The sequence below is a fragment of the Lathyrus oleraceus genome, chromosome 7 (assembly GCF_024323335.1).
Source record: "Lathyrus oleraceus cultivar Zhongwan6 chromosome 7, CAAS_Psat_ZW6_1.0, whole genome shotgun sequence".
NCBI classification, from domain to species: Eukaryota; Viridiplantae; Streptophyta; class Magnoliopsida; order Fabales; family Fabaceae; genus Lathyrus; species Lathyrus oleraceus.
Window position 1 is genome coordinate 91860879 of NC_066585.1, and position 12189 is coordinate 91873067.

The window sequence follows — 12189 nt, forward strand, 5'->3', positions numbered from 1 at the left end:
TAGAACATCTTATAGGTGGGGTAAGAAAATTGTTAACTCAAGAAGTTAAATTTTAATAATTTTTTTAAGTTTTAAAAATTACAATTGTTTTTTTATGTATTTTTATTTTGTGAATGAGTTATTTTATATTATCAATACAATGTATTTTGTGAAAAAATTATATACAATATTGTTTTTTTATGTAATCAAAATAAAAAAAATACTAATTCAATTAATCACTTATTATTTTTGGCGTAAAGTAATATGAGTTAAGAATCCAATTTTTAAAAGAAAATTTCAGATTGATAATAGTAGATTTTTTTAGCAACTAAAAACCTTTTGGATGTAATTTTTGATTTTAGAGTGATAGCATAATATTTTCTTTTTTGTTTTCTAGGTCGTTTTTAAAAAGATTGGTTTTCACATTCAATAAATAAATGCGAAGAATGTGGAAGAAAATAATATTTTGTGAAAATGATATTTTGATAAGTCTGCGACATATTCATGTATTTTCTCATAATGACTTGATATCCCATTCTCTTTCTAAGCCAGTAATGATTTGAGAGCCCGGTAACATTGACATCATTGAAAAAAGGTGTATCAGTGTCAGTGTTGGTATTCGAAACTGACATCGATACTACTAATTATGTTTGATTTTTTTAATTTTTTCAAATTATTATCGTGCTTCTGATATTCATGCCTCATAGTTTGAAAGTCATTGATCTAATTTTTGAGATGAAATGAATTTATTATTGATCTAATTGATTTGATTTGGTTTCATTCTAAAATAAATTGAAATGGTACTTGGATAAATTCTTTAGTTTTTGCCGCTCTTTGCACTTATCTGGGCCTTTACTTTATAACCAAATCGGGTCGACCAATTTTACTAAAAGAAAAGACAACGCTTCGCAGTAGAAGAACTGCAGGAGTGATTGAAAATCTCAACTGACTAAGTTCTACTGAAACGAACAAAACACAATCTCATTCCTCAAATCAAACTCAGTAGCGTCCTCGATTCAACAAACCCTCGCTATGAAGAAGACGCTAGGGTTCCGTCAAACCGACGCTAACTGGACACTATCCCCTACCATTCGCGCAGCAGTTACCGGCATTGCCACCATGGCTGCCGTCGGTATCATATTCGTTCTAAAAGATACCAAATTGTCGAAACCAATTACATCATTGGTTAAATATAACAAGGCTTCTGAAAAACAGCTTTTGATTCCCGGCTTGCAAAACCTCGGGAATAATTGTTTCCTCAACGTCGTTTTGCAGGCTCTTGCTAGTTGTGTTTGCTTTCAGAGTTTTCTTGATGGTGTTATTGCGGAATATGTGAAGGATGAACAGCTCGATGAAAACTTGTCTCTAGTCTTTTCTTTGGCTTCTTTATTACAAGGTAGCACTAGCTCACTGTTTCTGTGATTCTATTCTACTTTACATTTTATTTTTCAAATTGTGGATTGGAAAAATATTGTGATTCTTATATGTTCCGGTGGTTTGTGGAGCTAGTAGAGTTAAAACTGTTTTCATAGAAGTTATAAGTTGTTTTCATATGCTTTTTTTGAAGAGATTATGATTTATGAAGATAAGCTGCAAACAACTTATGGAAATGTAATAAGTTGTTTCCATAACAACTTATGGAAAAGTAATAAGTTATGTCGAACCAAGAGTTGTTCAGTGAACGGTGAGATAAAACATTGTAGTAAGGTTCCGGACCGGTACAGCGGGGAGGGGCTGACTCGCAAGGTTAACACTCTAACGCCCAAGTCAGTGAGAGAATAGAAAGTAATGTGAGATTGCGAATGAATTTGAATACCTGAGAATGTCATGCTTTGTCTCTTATATAGTGGGAGCGATTAAAACTGTCTACGTGAGAGCTATTAAAACTGTCTGCGAGGAGTGTAGCGTGTTGTGATTAAAACTGTATGCGAGGAGTATGGCGTGTGGTGCAGACAACCGACTGATTGATCTGGACGGTTGACAATGGTTCATTGGGCGGAGTTGTCTACTTCAGTGAGAGAATAAAAAGTAATGTGAGATTGAGAATGAATTTGAATACCTGAGAATATCGTGCTTTCTCTCTTATATAGTGGGAAAACTGTTTGCGAGAAATGTGGCGTGTTTTGAGTAAAACTGTATGCGAGGAGTGTGGCGTGTGGTGCAAACAACCGACTGATTGATCTGAACAGTTGACAATGGTTCATTGGGCGGGGTCGTCTACTTCAGTCTAGGATAGAGGAACACCTGCTCCTCGCGTTCGTTTCCTTTGCTTCACCTCTGATCCTTTTGTCTTGGGCCTCGTGAGCAGCCCAGAACAAGTTCAAAAATGACAACTATACCATTAGTCAAAATCATTTATTAACCATCAAGTTGGTTATGTCAGTTAGTGGTTAGATAGTAGTTTGAAGTTGTTTTTTAGCTTTTCAGTTTTCTTCTTTCCTTCTGTTAATGAGAGCATGTATGGGTTGATTTGTGTACATTTTACATTCATTCAATTGAGATCAATGAAATCCGATTCTTTAATTTTACTCTCATAGTTTACTATTTGATATTTGTATCAATCAGTGGCGAATCACTGTTATATACTTTTATAAATTGTAATAGTTTACTGTTCTCCATGAGTGCAGAGCTGAGCTCAGTTAGTACAGAAAGTGTTGTATTGAGCCCTACAAATTTAATGCGTGCTATGTCCTGCTACATTCCAGATTTTGATCTGACAAGCCAGCAGGTAGAGTTGCGTTCCTTTGTCATTAAGCTTGTTGTTTTAATTCTCTTTCTGCTCCGTGCTTAGTTTGTTTGTTTTTGTAGGATGCTGCTGAGGCGTTTCTTCACCTACTGTGCTCTTTGAGAGAAGAATCTGGAGGTTGTTATACTCCAAAGATAAGTTCTTTAGCAGACATTTTTGCTTCTAATAATAGAATTCTTACTCCAATACAGACGGATTGGCAGAGTGAGCCAGAGAGATGGCACCGCCTCTTCCTTGGACCCTTTGACGGGGTTCTTTGTAGCAGCTTAACTTGTCAAAGCTGTTCGTCCCAGGTATAGGAGACTTTCATCAGTGCAATCTTACAAACTTTTCCTTGTTAGTTGATTGCACGTACACTCTCTGGTTCTTGTCTGTAATTTTAGACCGCCTTCATAAAAAAACTGTGACACTCAATTCTGCATCTTTTGCTGACATGTATTATGTTTGAAGTCATTCTATAACTGTCTATCAGGAGGACTATTGTTCAGATTGATGTTTTTATTCACTTCCTGTTTTGTTGTAGGGTAACATTACAGCCACTTGCTAAAAACATCTTGGAAGAATTAATGTTGGTCATTTAAAAATGGCCAGAAATACGAGTATAGGAATTTGGCTATAAATGTCAAATTTGATTTTGTTCTATGTTTGACTTTTGTTATTACATGTATTGATCATTGACCTGTTGATAGATTTAATGATGGTAATGATAAACAGTATAAATCATAAGGTCACAACATTAGTTGACACGATGACAAGACTTATTGTTGCATGTATCAGTGTAGTCAAGATCGAGTGGTGGGTCTTAAAATGTTACGATCTTACGTGCTGAAGTTGCCTTTTAGTGCTACGATTTGAGAAAAAACTTTTTTCGCACTTTGTGGTTGATAGATATAGAATAGATAGGGACTTATTAGTTTCTATGTTTATCAGTGTTAAGCTGTATTTAGTTCAGTGCTGAGCTGAATTTAGTTTGTTAGTTTGTTACAGTTTGTTATAGCTTTTCCACTCTCTCTCTATATAGAGTGTTCATTGTATCACTATTATCATGAAATACAATGACAAATTCTCTAACTGCATTATGAACTTCTATCATGGTATCTAGAGCTTTCTTTTACGGTCCAGTCAAATGCTTCCATGGATCCTCTGTTTCTGTCTTCGCAAGTGAAGCTTTCACACTTGATCTCAGTAAAGCTTGATGACAAGAACTTCAAGCAGTGGAAGCAACAGATCGACGGCGTTGTTTGTGGTCATCGCCTGCAACGGTTTGTCACCGTGCCGGTGATTCCTCAAAGGTCACCGTCCGATTTTGATTCAGCACTTCACGGTGTGAATTCTGCGTATCTTGATTGGGAACAACAAGACGCACTCATCTGCACGTGGCTTCTATCCACCATCTCCGATTCGCTGCTACCAAAGCTCGTGGATTGCAAGCATTCATGGCAAGTCTGGACGGAAGTTCTTCGTTATTTTAATACGCTTCTCTCCACCAAAGCACGTCAGTTACGATCGGAATTGCGTCGTCTCACGAAAGGAGCGCTTACGATTGCAGAACTTATGGTTCGAGTTCGTGAAATCAGCGAGTCACTGATTTCGATTGGAGATCCCGTTCCTCTTCGTAACCTAATTGAAGTCGTTCTCGATGCTCTTCCAGAAGAATATGACTCCATTGTTGCAGCTGTTAACAGCAAAGAAGAACTAGGTTCTCTTGATGAGCTGGAGTCGTCGCTTCTTGCGCATGAATCGCGATTGGAGAAGCATCGTAAAGCTGCCACCACTGAACCAGCGACTGTGAATCTCACGCAGACGGTCACCACCGATCCTTCTGTCATTGAAGCGTTTCCTCAAGGTACGAGTCACGTTACGGCCAATGCTGAGAATCATGGTTATAGCGCGCGTGGAGGTCGTTCTGGTTGTGGAGGTGGCCGGTACGGTCGTGGCGGTGGTCGTTTTGGTAAAATGCAATGCCAAATTTGTCACAGATCTGGACACAATGCTTCTATCTGCTATCATCGTTATTCCAACTCCACTGGTACTATGTATCCACCTCAGAGAGCTCCCTATAATCCTTTTCTAATGCCTGCACGCCCTATGTATCAACCTTTGGTTATAGCGCTCCCAGAGCCACTCCTCCTAGGGCTTCTGCACCACAAGCTTTCTTTGCAGGTTCTGAAGCTAACTTCAACAATCAATGGGAGTATCCAGATTCAGGTGCTTCTCACCATGTTACTCTTGATGCCTCAAATTTGTCTGACTCCATTTCTTTGCCTGGATCTGAGCAGGTCTTTATGGGAAACGGCCAAGGTTTGTCTATTAACTCTGTTGGTTCCATGTTCTTTCCTTCACCAAACCATCCTAACATGTCTCTCATCGTTCAAAATCTTTTACTCGTGTCTCACATCACCAAAAACCTAATGAGTGTAAGCAAATTCGCTCAAGATAACAATGTTTTCTTTGAGTTTCACCCTAAATTCTGTGTTGTTAAATCACAGGCTTCTTCTGAAGTTCTTCTTCGTGGTTTAGTGGGAGATGATGGCCTCTACAACTTCCCCAATCCTGCCACTCAAGTATTCAAGTCTACTCCCAGTCTTAACACATGTCTAGCTCAATCTTCTTCTATGAGTAATTGTAGTACAACTTGTACCTCACCTTGTACTCCTTTAGCACATAGTGATGATACTTCCAGGTGTATGTTTAATTGTATTCCTTCATGTAATTCTGCCTTATTAAATAATAATACAATGAGCATTTTTCCCAATTCTTCTTATATCAATGCTGCCACTCATAATACTGTTTTATCTTCTCAGCATATTAACAACTCTTCATCAGTAGCCAACAATAAATATGTTTTGTGGCATACCAGATTAGGGCACCCACATCACCATGCTCTTACTGAAATTTTAAAACTGTGTCACCTGCTTATCCCCCCAAAATCTCCTGCTGAACTGTGCACTGCCTGCTGCTTAGACAAATCCCATAGGCTGCCAACTTCCTTATCCACCACTGTGTACAATCAACCCTTTGAACTAGTGGTTTGTGACCTATGGGGACCAACTCCCATGAAATCTTCAGGTGTCTACACTTATTTTCTAACCTGTGTAGATGCTTTCTCTAGGTTTGTTTGGGTGTTTCCTCTTAGACTCAAATCTGGCACCCTAACTCAATCCACCCAATTTAAGAAAATGGTTGAACTTCAATTCAACTGTCAAATAAAATGTGTTTAAAGTGATGGGGGAGGTGAGTTCAGGCCCTTCACTAAGTATCTCACTGAGTTGGATATTATTCACAGGTTTACATGCCCACACACACACCATCAAAATGGTATTGTTGAACGCAAACATCGCCACATTGTTGAAACTGGCCTAACCTTACTTGCTCAGTCTACCCTCCCATTTAAATTCTGGGATCATGCTTTTGTCACAGCTGCTTACCTTATTAATAGACTCCCTAGCCTCACACTTGACAATCACTCTCCTTACTCCAAATTACTTAACAAACCACTTGACTACTCCACTCTTAGAGTGTTTGGATGCTCTTGTTATCCTTTTCTTCGGCCTTATAACTCCCATAAATTGGACTATAGGTCACAGGAATGTATATTTCTTGGATATTCTACGGCTCACAAGGGATATAAGTGTCTTGCATCTAATGGACACATTTACATCTCCAAAGATGTTTTTGACCCATGAGTCCAAATTCCCTTACTCCACCATGTTCCTTACCACTTCTCAATCTACTCCAACCTCTTCTTCCTTTCCAACTGTATCTTCTTGGTCTATGCCATTTCTCTCCTCTATTCCTATCCCTCTATAGACTGTTAGTCTCTCATCTTCTTCTTTAGCCAATTCTCAACAATCCATTCCATCCAACACTGAACCTGTGTCCCCTCCCGGCTCTTTGCCATCTTTTGTGCCTTCTGGTCTGTCTACTACTCCTAACACACCCAATTTATCCTCCCAGTCCTCCCCTGCACTTATTACTTCTGATCCAGCAGAAGCCAACACCATCTCTCCATCTTCACCCCAAAATCTGTCTCCTGGTTCTAGCCCTACTTCTCCAATTACAAATCAACCTTTCATCCATCCCCTAAATGTTCATCCTATGCAAACTAGGGCCAAAAGAGGCATTACTCTACCTAGTCTCAATCCCACCCTGAACCTTACTCATATGGAACCAACATCTGTTGGCCAAGCCTTGGTTGCTCCCCACTGGTTTCAGGCAATGAAAGAAGAGTATCAGGCACTGATGAGAAATCAAACCTGGACATTGGTGGCATCATCTGATTCCAGAAAGCCCATAGGCTGCAAATGGGTTTTCAGGACAAGAAAATCCCGATGGCTCTATAAACAAGTACAAGGCCAGACTTGTGGCCAAAGGATTTCATCAAAAGGCTGGATCTGATTTCACTGAAACATTTTCACCTGTAGTTAAGCCTGTTACAGTCAGGATTGTTTTAACTCTTGCAGTCACTAACAACTGGACTATTCAACAAATTGATGTTAACAATGCCTTTCTCAATGGCACTCTTGAGGAGGAAGTATTCATGCAGCAGCCCCCTGGGTTTGAATCAGCTGATAAGTCTCTTGTATGCAAGCTAAATAAGGCTATCTATGGGTTAAAACAAGCTCCCAGGGCCTGGTTTGACAAACTTAAGAGTGCCCTTCTTCAGCATGGGTTTTAGGCCAACATGTGTGATCCCAGCTTATTTTTGCTTAATCATGGCAGCCTTCACATCATGATACTTGTCTATGTTAATGATATAATCATCACAGGAAATTCTGCATCCTTTATAGACTCTTTGATCAAGCACCTTAATGCTAAATTCTCTCTCAAGTAGTTGGAAAAACTAGATTATTTTCTAGGCATTGAAGTTACCCACTTGCCTAATGGATCCTTACTTCTCTCTCAAACAAAGTATCTCACTGACTTATTGGCCAAAATGAATATGGTAAATGCAAATGGCATGCCCACTCCTATGATTTCCAGCGGTAAACTCTCAAAAGTGGGCTCTATTGCAGTTGCTGACCCTACTCAGTTCAGGTCTGTTGTTGGTGCTCTGTAGTATGCAACATTAACTAGGCCTGAAATTTCTTTCTCTGTCAATAAGGTTTGCCAGTTTTTGTCAAATCCTTTGGAGGAACATTGGAAGGCAATCAAGAGAATTTTAAGGTACTTGAGTGGCACCATTCATCATGGCCTCCTTATTCAACCATCATCCACTAAGTAGCCTCTGCATTTACTAGGGTTCTGTGATGCTGACTGTGCATCATACCCTGGTGATAGAAGATCTAGTTCAGGGACATGTGTTTTTCTTGGTCCTAATGTGGTGTCATGGTGGTCTAAGAAGCAACAACTTGTGGCCAGATCCAGTGCATAAGCAGAGTATCGCAATATGGCTCAGCTGGTTGCAGAATTGATCTGGGTTCAATCACTACTTAAGGAACTACATTGTCCTTTTCAAGTGCCTAAAATCTTGTGTGACAATTTGAGCACAATCACTCTTGCTCACAATCCTGTTATACACAACAAAACCAAGCATATGGAGCTAGATATCTTTTTTGTGCGTGGGAAAGTTCTCAGCAAAGCCTTGTTGTGGCTCATGTTCCAGCTCATGATCAGTGGGCTGATGCACTGACTAAACCCCTATCTGCAGCAAAGTTCATTCCCTTGCGTGCAAAGCTAAGAGTGTTCAACAAGAATGATTTGACAAGACCACCCCTAGCTTCTAAGGGGGAATGATAGATATAGAATAGATAGGGACTTATTCGTTTCTATGCTTAACAATGCTGAGTTGTATTTAGTTCAGTGCTGAGCTGGATTTAGTTTGTTAGTTTGTTATAGCTTTCCTACTCTCTCTCTATATAGCGTTCATTGTATCACTATTATCATGAAATACAATGACAGATTCTCTAACTGTCTTCTCTAACTACATTATGAACTTCTATCAGTGGTCAAGATTGAGTGCTGGGTCTTACGATCTTACGGTCTTACGTGTTGAAGTTGCCTTTTATATGACTATCATGATATGAGAATACATGATATCTTAGATGATTAGACTTGTTTGTTAGATTTATGTTTTTTGAGCTACTTATTTTGAACAGAGTCTTTTGAACTTGTTAAATTTAGAATGATGGTTATGAGTTATTAATTAAATTGGTTGAATTTTGTGATTTATAGGTTATTTTTTCCACGTATTATAATTTTCATGTTTTTATGTGTCAATCAATGTCAAATTACCATTTTGCCATTCGGTAAAATCTTAAGTGCCGTGCTATGATCCTAGTTTTACGATCTTTCACATGCCGTCCGATCCTACTTAAAATCTCGTGCTTGACTACCTTGATGTAGGTTACTAAAATGACTAAATTCATGTCACATAGATACTCCAAACATGTAAACCAAGTCATTAATGACCCCATAGTGTGCTTTTTGGCTGGTTCAGGTCTGTGGTCTGTTTGAGGTTGAGACATCCATGTTAATAGCTTTTCTTTTATCATGATATGCTGCTGATTACACAGTTTCTTGAGAACAATTTTACTTATATAATTTTTTTTTGTTCTGGTTTTTAATGATAATATCTTCTTTCTTCATTTTTAATGTGATTCTGATAGTGTTTCCCTTTTCCAGTCTTTTGTATTTATTTAAGTTCTCTTGACTTCATATTTTTTCATTTTGCAGATCTCAAATAAATTTGAAAATTTTGATTGTTTGCCTCTTTCGCCCGTGCTTAGTAATAGTTACACTGTAGTAAGTTTTAAAATCAATATCACTTATATTGTAGTTTCAATGTTATTCCTTTGATGGGTGAAGTACTACATGCCTATTGTAACTCTGATTGTTAAATTTTACTGGTTGCAGAGAGTTGGTTGTACACTGGTGGATTGCCTAAAGCAGTTCATTGTAGCTGAACACATCGAAAACTACCACTGCAGCCACTGTTGGCATAACGCCGCAATCAAGTATCTTTCTTTGATGGAAGGAGACAAGGTCATCCTCATGTGATTCTTCTATTTTTTTAGTTATAAATAAAGATAGCCGAGTGGTGCATAGATGTTGGTTGCTGACTCTAGTAATTGACTGTTCTTTATGTTGTCAAGTTGTGAGTTTTTTGCCATTGTTACTCAGGTAGAACTTGGAAAACTTAGGAGATGTTCTGACCAAGAATTTTGCGATTGCCAAAAAACATATAATCTTGAAAATCTACCGTGGTCAAACAGGTTTTCACATGCTTTGAAGCAGCTAAATATTGCTCGGTGTCCAAGGGTATGCCTAATTTTGATATCTGGCATCTATCTGTTCTTTTGTTGTTCAATCTCTAAACTACTGAAACATTTAATTGTCTGGTGGCAGATTTTATGCATCCAGCTGAAAAGAGCTCACATGAATGATGTTGGAGAGTCATTCAAACTCCGGGTAATCTCAAATGCAATGTAGCATGGACACGATACGTATCTGATACGGTTATACGTATCTGATAAAGCAATATGTTAGTCATTAAAAAATATATGATACGATATGTTTCAGATACACATAAAATTAAAATTATACATTAGTTAAATCATTGTCCAACAAAAACCAATTGAATTTGCAAAATTTAATAATTGGTAAAGGAGTTTTAAAAAAAGAAAGAGCGCTGCTATATGTCATGGACGATTTGCAACACGAAGCTTGCGAAATTATACGTGTTATTCTTTTATGAGATAAACCGAACATATCTGTGGCTTATCGAAGACATGCCGACGGCGTATCGCGGCGTGTCGCTGCCGTACTGGGACATATCAGATTTTCTTTTTCAAAATAAAAATATTCGGATACTCCTTCGATATATCGGAGTGTATGTTGGATACGATTTGGCAGAGATTTTAGAGTATCCGAGCTTCATTGCTCTGATGTATTAAATCCTCCAGTCCTATCCGAGCTTCATTGCTCTGATGTATTAAATCGTCCAGTCCTTTACGGCTTCATTTTTGTTAATCCTCCTGATCACACAAAAATAAATAAAAGTTTACCAGGCATAAAGTGTATTTGATTGCACTTATAAATGGATATGTGGACATATACTTGACTATTATTTTAGACTTGCCTGAGTTTTTAGAATTTTTTTAATAACCGAGCAATATATTAATTTTCATTGAATTTCACTGATTCTTTTTTTGTTGCCATGATGATGGTGTTTCAGGGCCATATTTCTTTTCCATTGAATTTGGATGTGTCATTCATGACAACTAGACTAGGAGTAAATATGCAGGAAGATGTACAAAGTCCGCCATTAAATATGCAGCATAACAAAAAAAATTCTTTGCCAAACCATAGCAATCTGCATTCTAAGATAAGAATGATTGAATCCAGTGGCATTTATGGAGAAGCAAAAGAGCAGATCGATGCAGATACTCTTATTGATGATGTAGTTATCTCTGCAACTAGTAGACGAGAACTTGATGAACTTCTGTGTTCTGGCTCTTCAGAAAGCATTCACTCAAACACACAGTTGCAATCCATTGACACGGTTGGTCCATATTTTCTGCATTGATTCATTCATTTTACATTGAATCTTTAAAGAAGCTTTGTGTATCTGTCTGTCAATCTCTAAAGTGAGTGACATGGCAATGACATTGACATGCTCGGTGATGTTCTTTTTAAGTTCTCACATTTTGTGCTTTTTATGCAGGTCGAAGTTTCTCGTAATTCAGTTTCTCAAGACACATGTTTGTATCAACTTGTTTCTGTTGTGGAACACTTTGGAAGAACTGGAGGAGGGCATTACAGTGTTTACAGATGTGTGAGATCCGAGTTCTCAGACGTCTTTGGCGATTGCTTCAATCAAAATTCAATGCACTGGTTTCGTGTTTCAGATTCTCATGTGGATGCTGTTTCAGTGGATGATGTTCTTTCTGCTGAAGCTAGCTTGCTTTTCTATGAGAGAATTCCAAATAACTGAAAATTAATTCTTCTGTCTTGCTTAGGGAAGTTTTGTGTTAAGGAAATTGTTCTTAGTTAGAGGAGTCTATAGTGTGGCGTTTAACATGACGAAGGGTGGTGGTGTACATGTAATGAAGTTGTTCAAATTTCCAAACATAGGCATGACTCAATACCTCAATACCTTAAAAAGAAAAGAAAAAGTTAAACCCGAGCTTTTGAAGAGGGTAATTACAATAAAGATGTGATCCTGAAACCATGATAGCCCAGCTAATACTTGTAAACTCAAAAGTCATGTGTTAAATTGCATTATAAATCACAAGAAATTTAGGAAAGATAAAAAAAGTTAAGGATAATTGTGTACAAATCTATTTAAATTGAAAATAAAATAGATTTTGCATGCAAACAGGTATGTCAGATTCCAACCCTCACAAGTTGCCATTTAAACAGAATCTGATCCTTTAACGTTCGTGCAGGAACGTTAGAGTGACTTACCTTCACTCTTCACCATCAGATTAACTAAACAAATGATATGCTGTCATGTGGAACAT

At 37.9% G+C, this 12189-nt stretch overlaps 1 protein-coding gene across 1 annotated transcript; it reads left to right on the forward strand.

Annotated features, from left to right (window-relative positions):
- Nucleotides 1-823: 823 nt before the first annotated feature.
- Nucleotides 824-11894, forward strand: LOC127105675 (ubiquitin carboxyl-terminal hydrolase 27). Its single transcript, XM_051042875.1, has 8 exons — nt 824-1375; nt 2607-2707; nt 2788-3018; nt 9401-9469; nt 9581-9709; nt 9848-10135; nt 10902-11228; nt 11391-11894. Exons 1-8 carry the CDS (start codon nt 1012-1014, stop codon nt 11658-11660), a joined length of 1779 nt encoding a protein of 592 aa, XP_050898832.1. The 5' UTR covers nt 824-1011; the 3' UTR covers nt 11661-11894.
- Nucleotides 11895-12189: the final 295 nt, after the last annotated feature.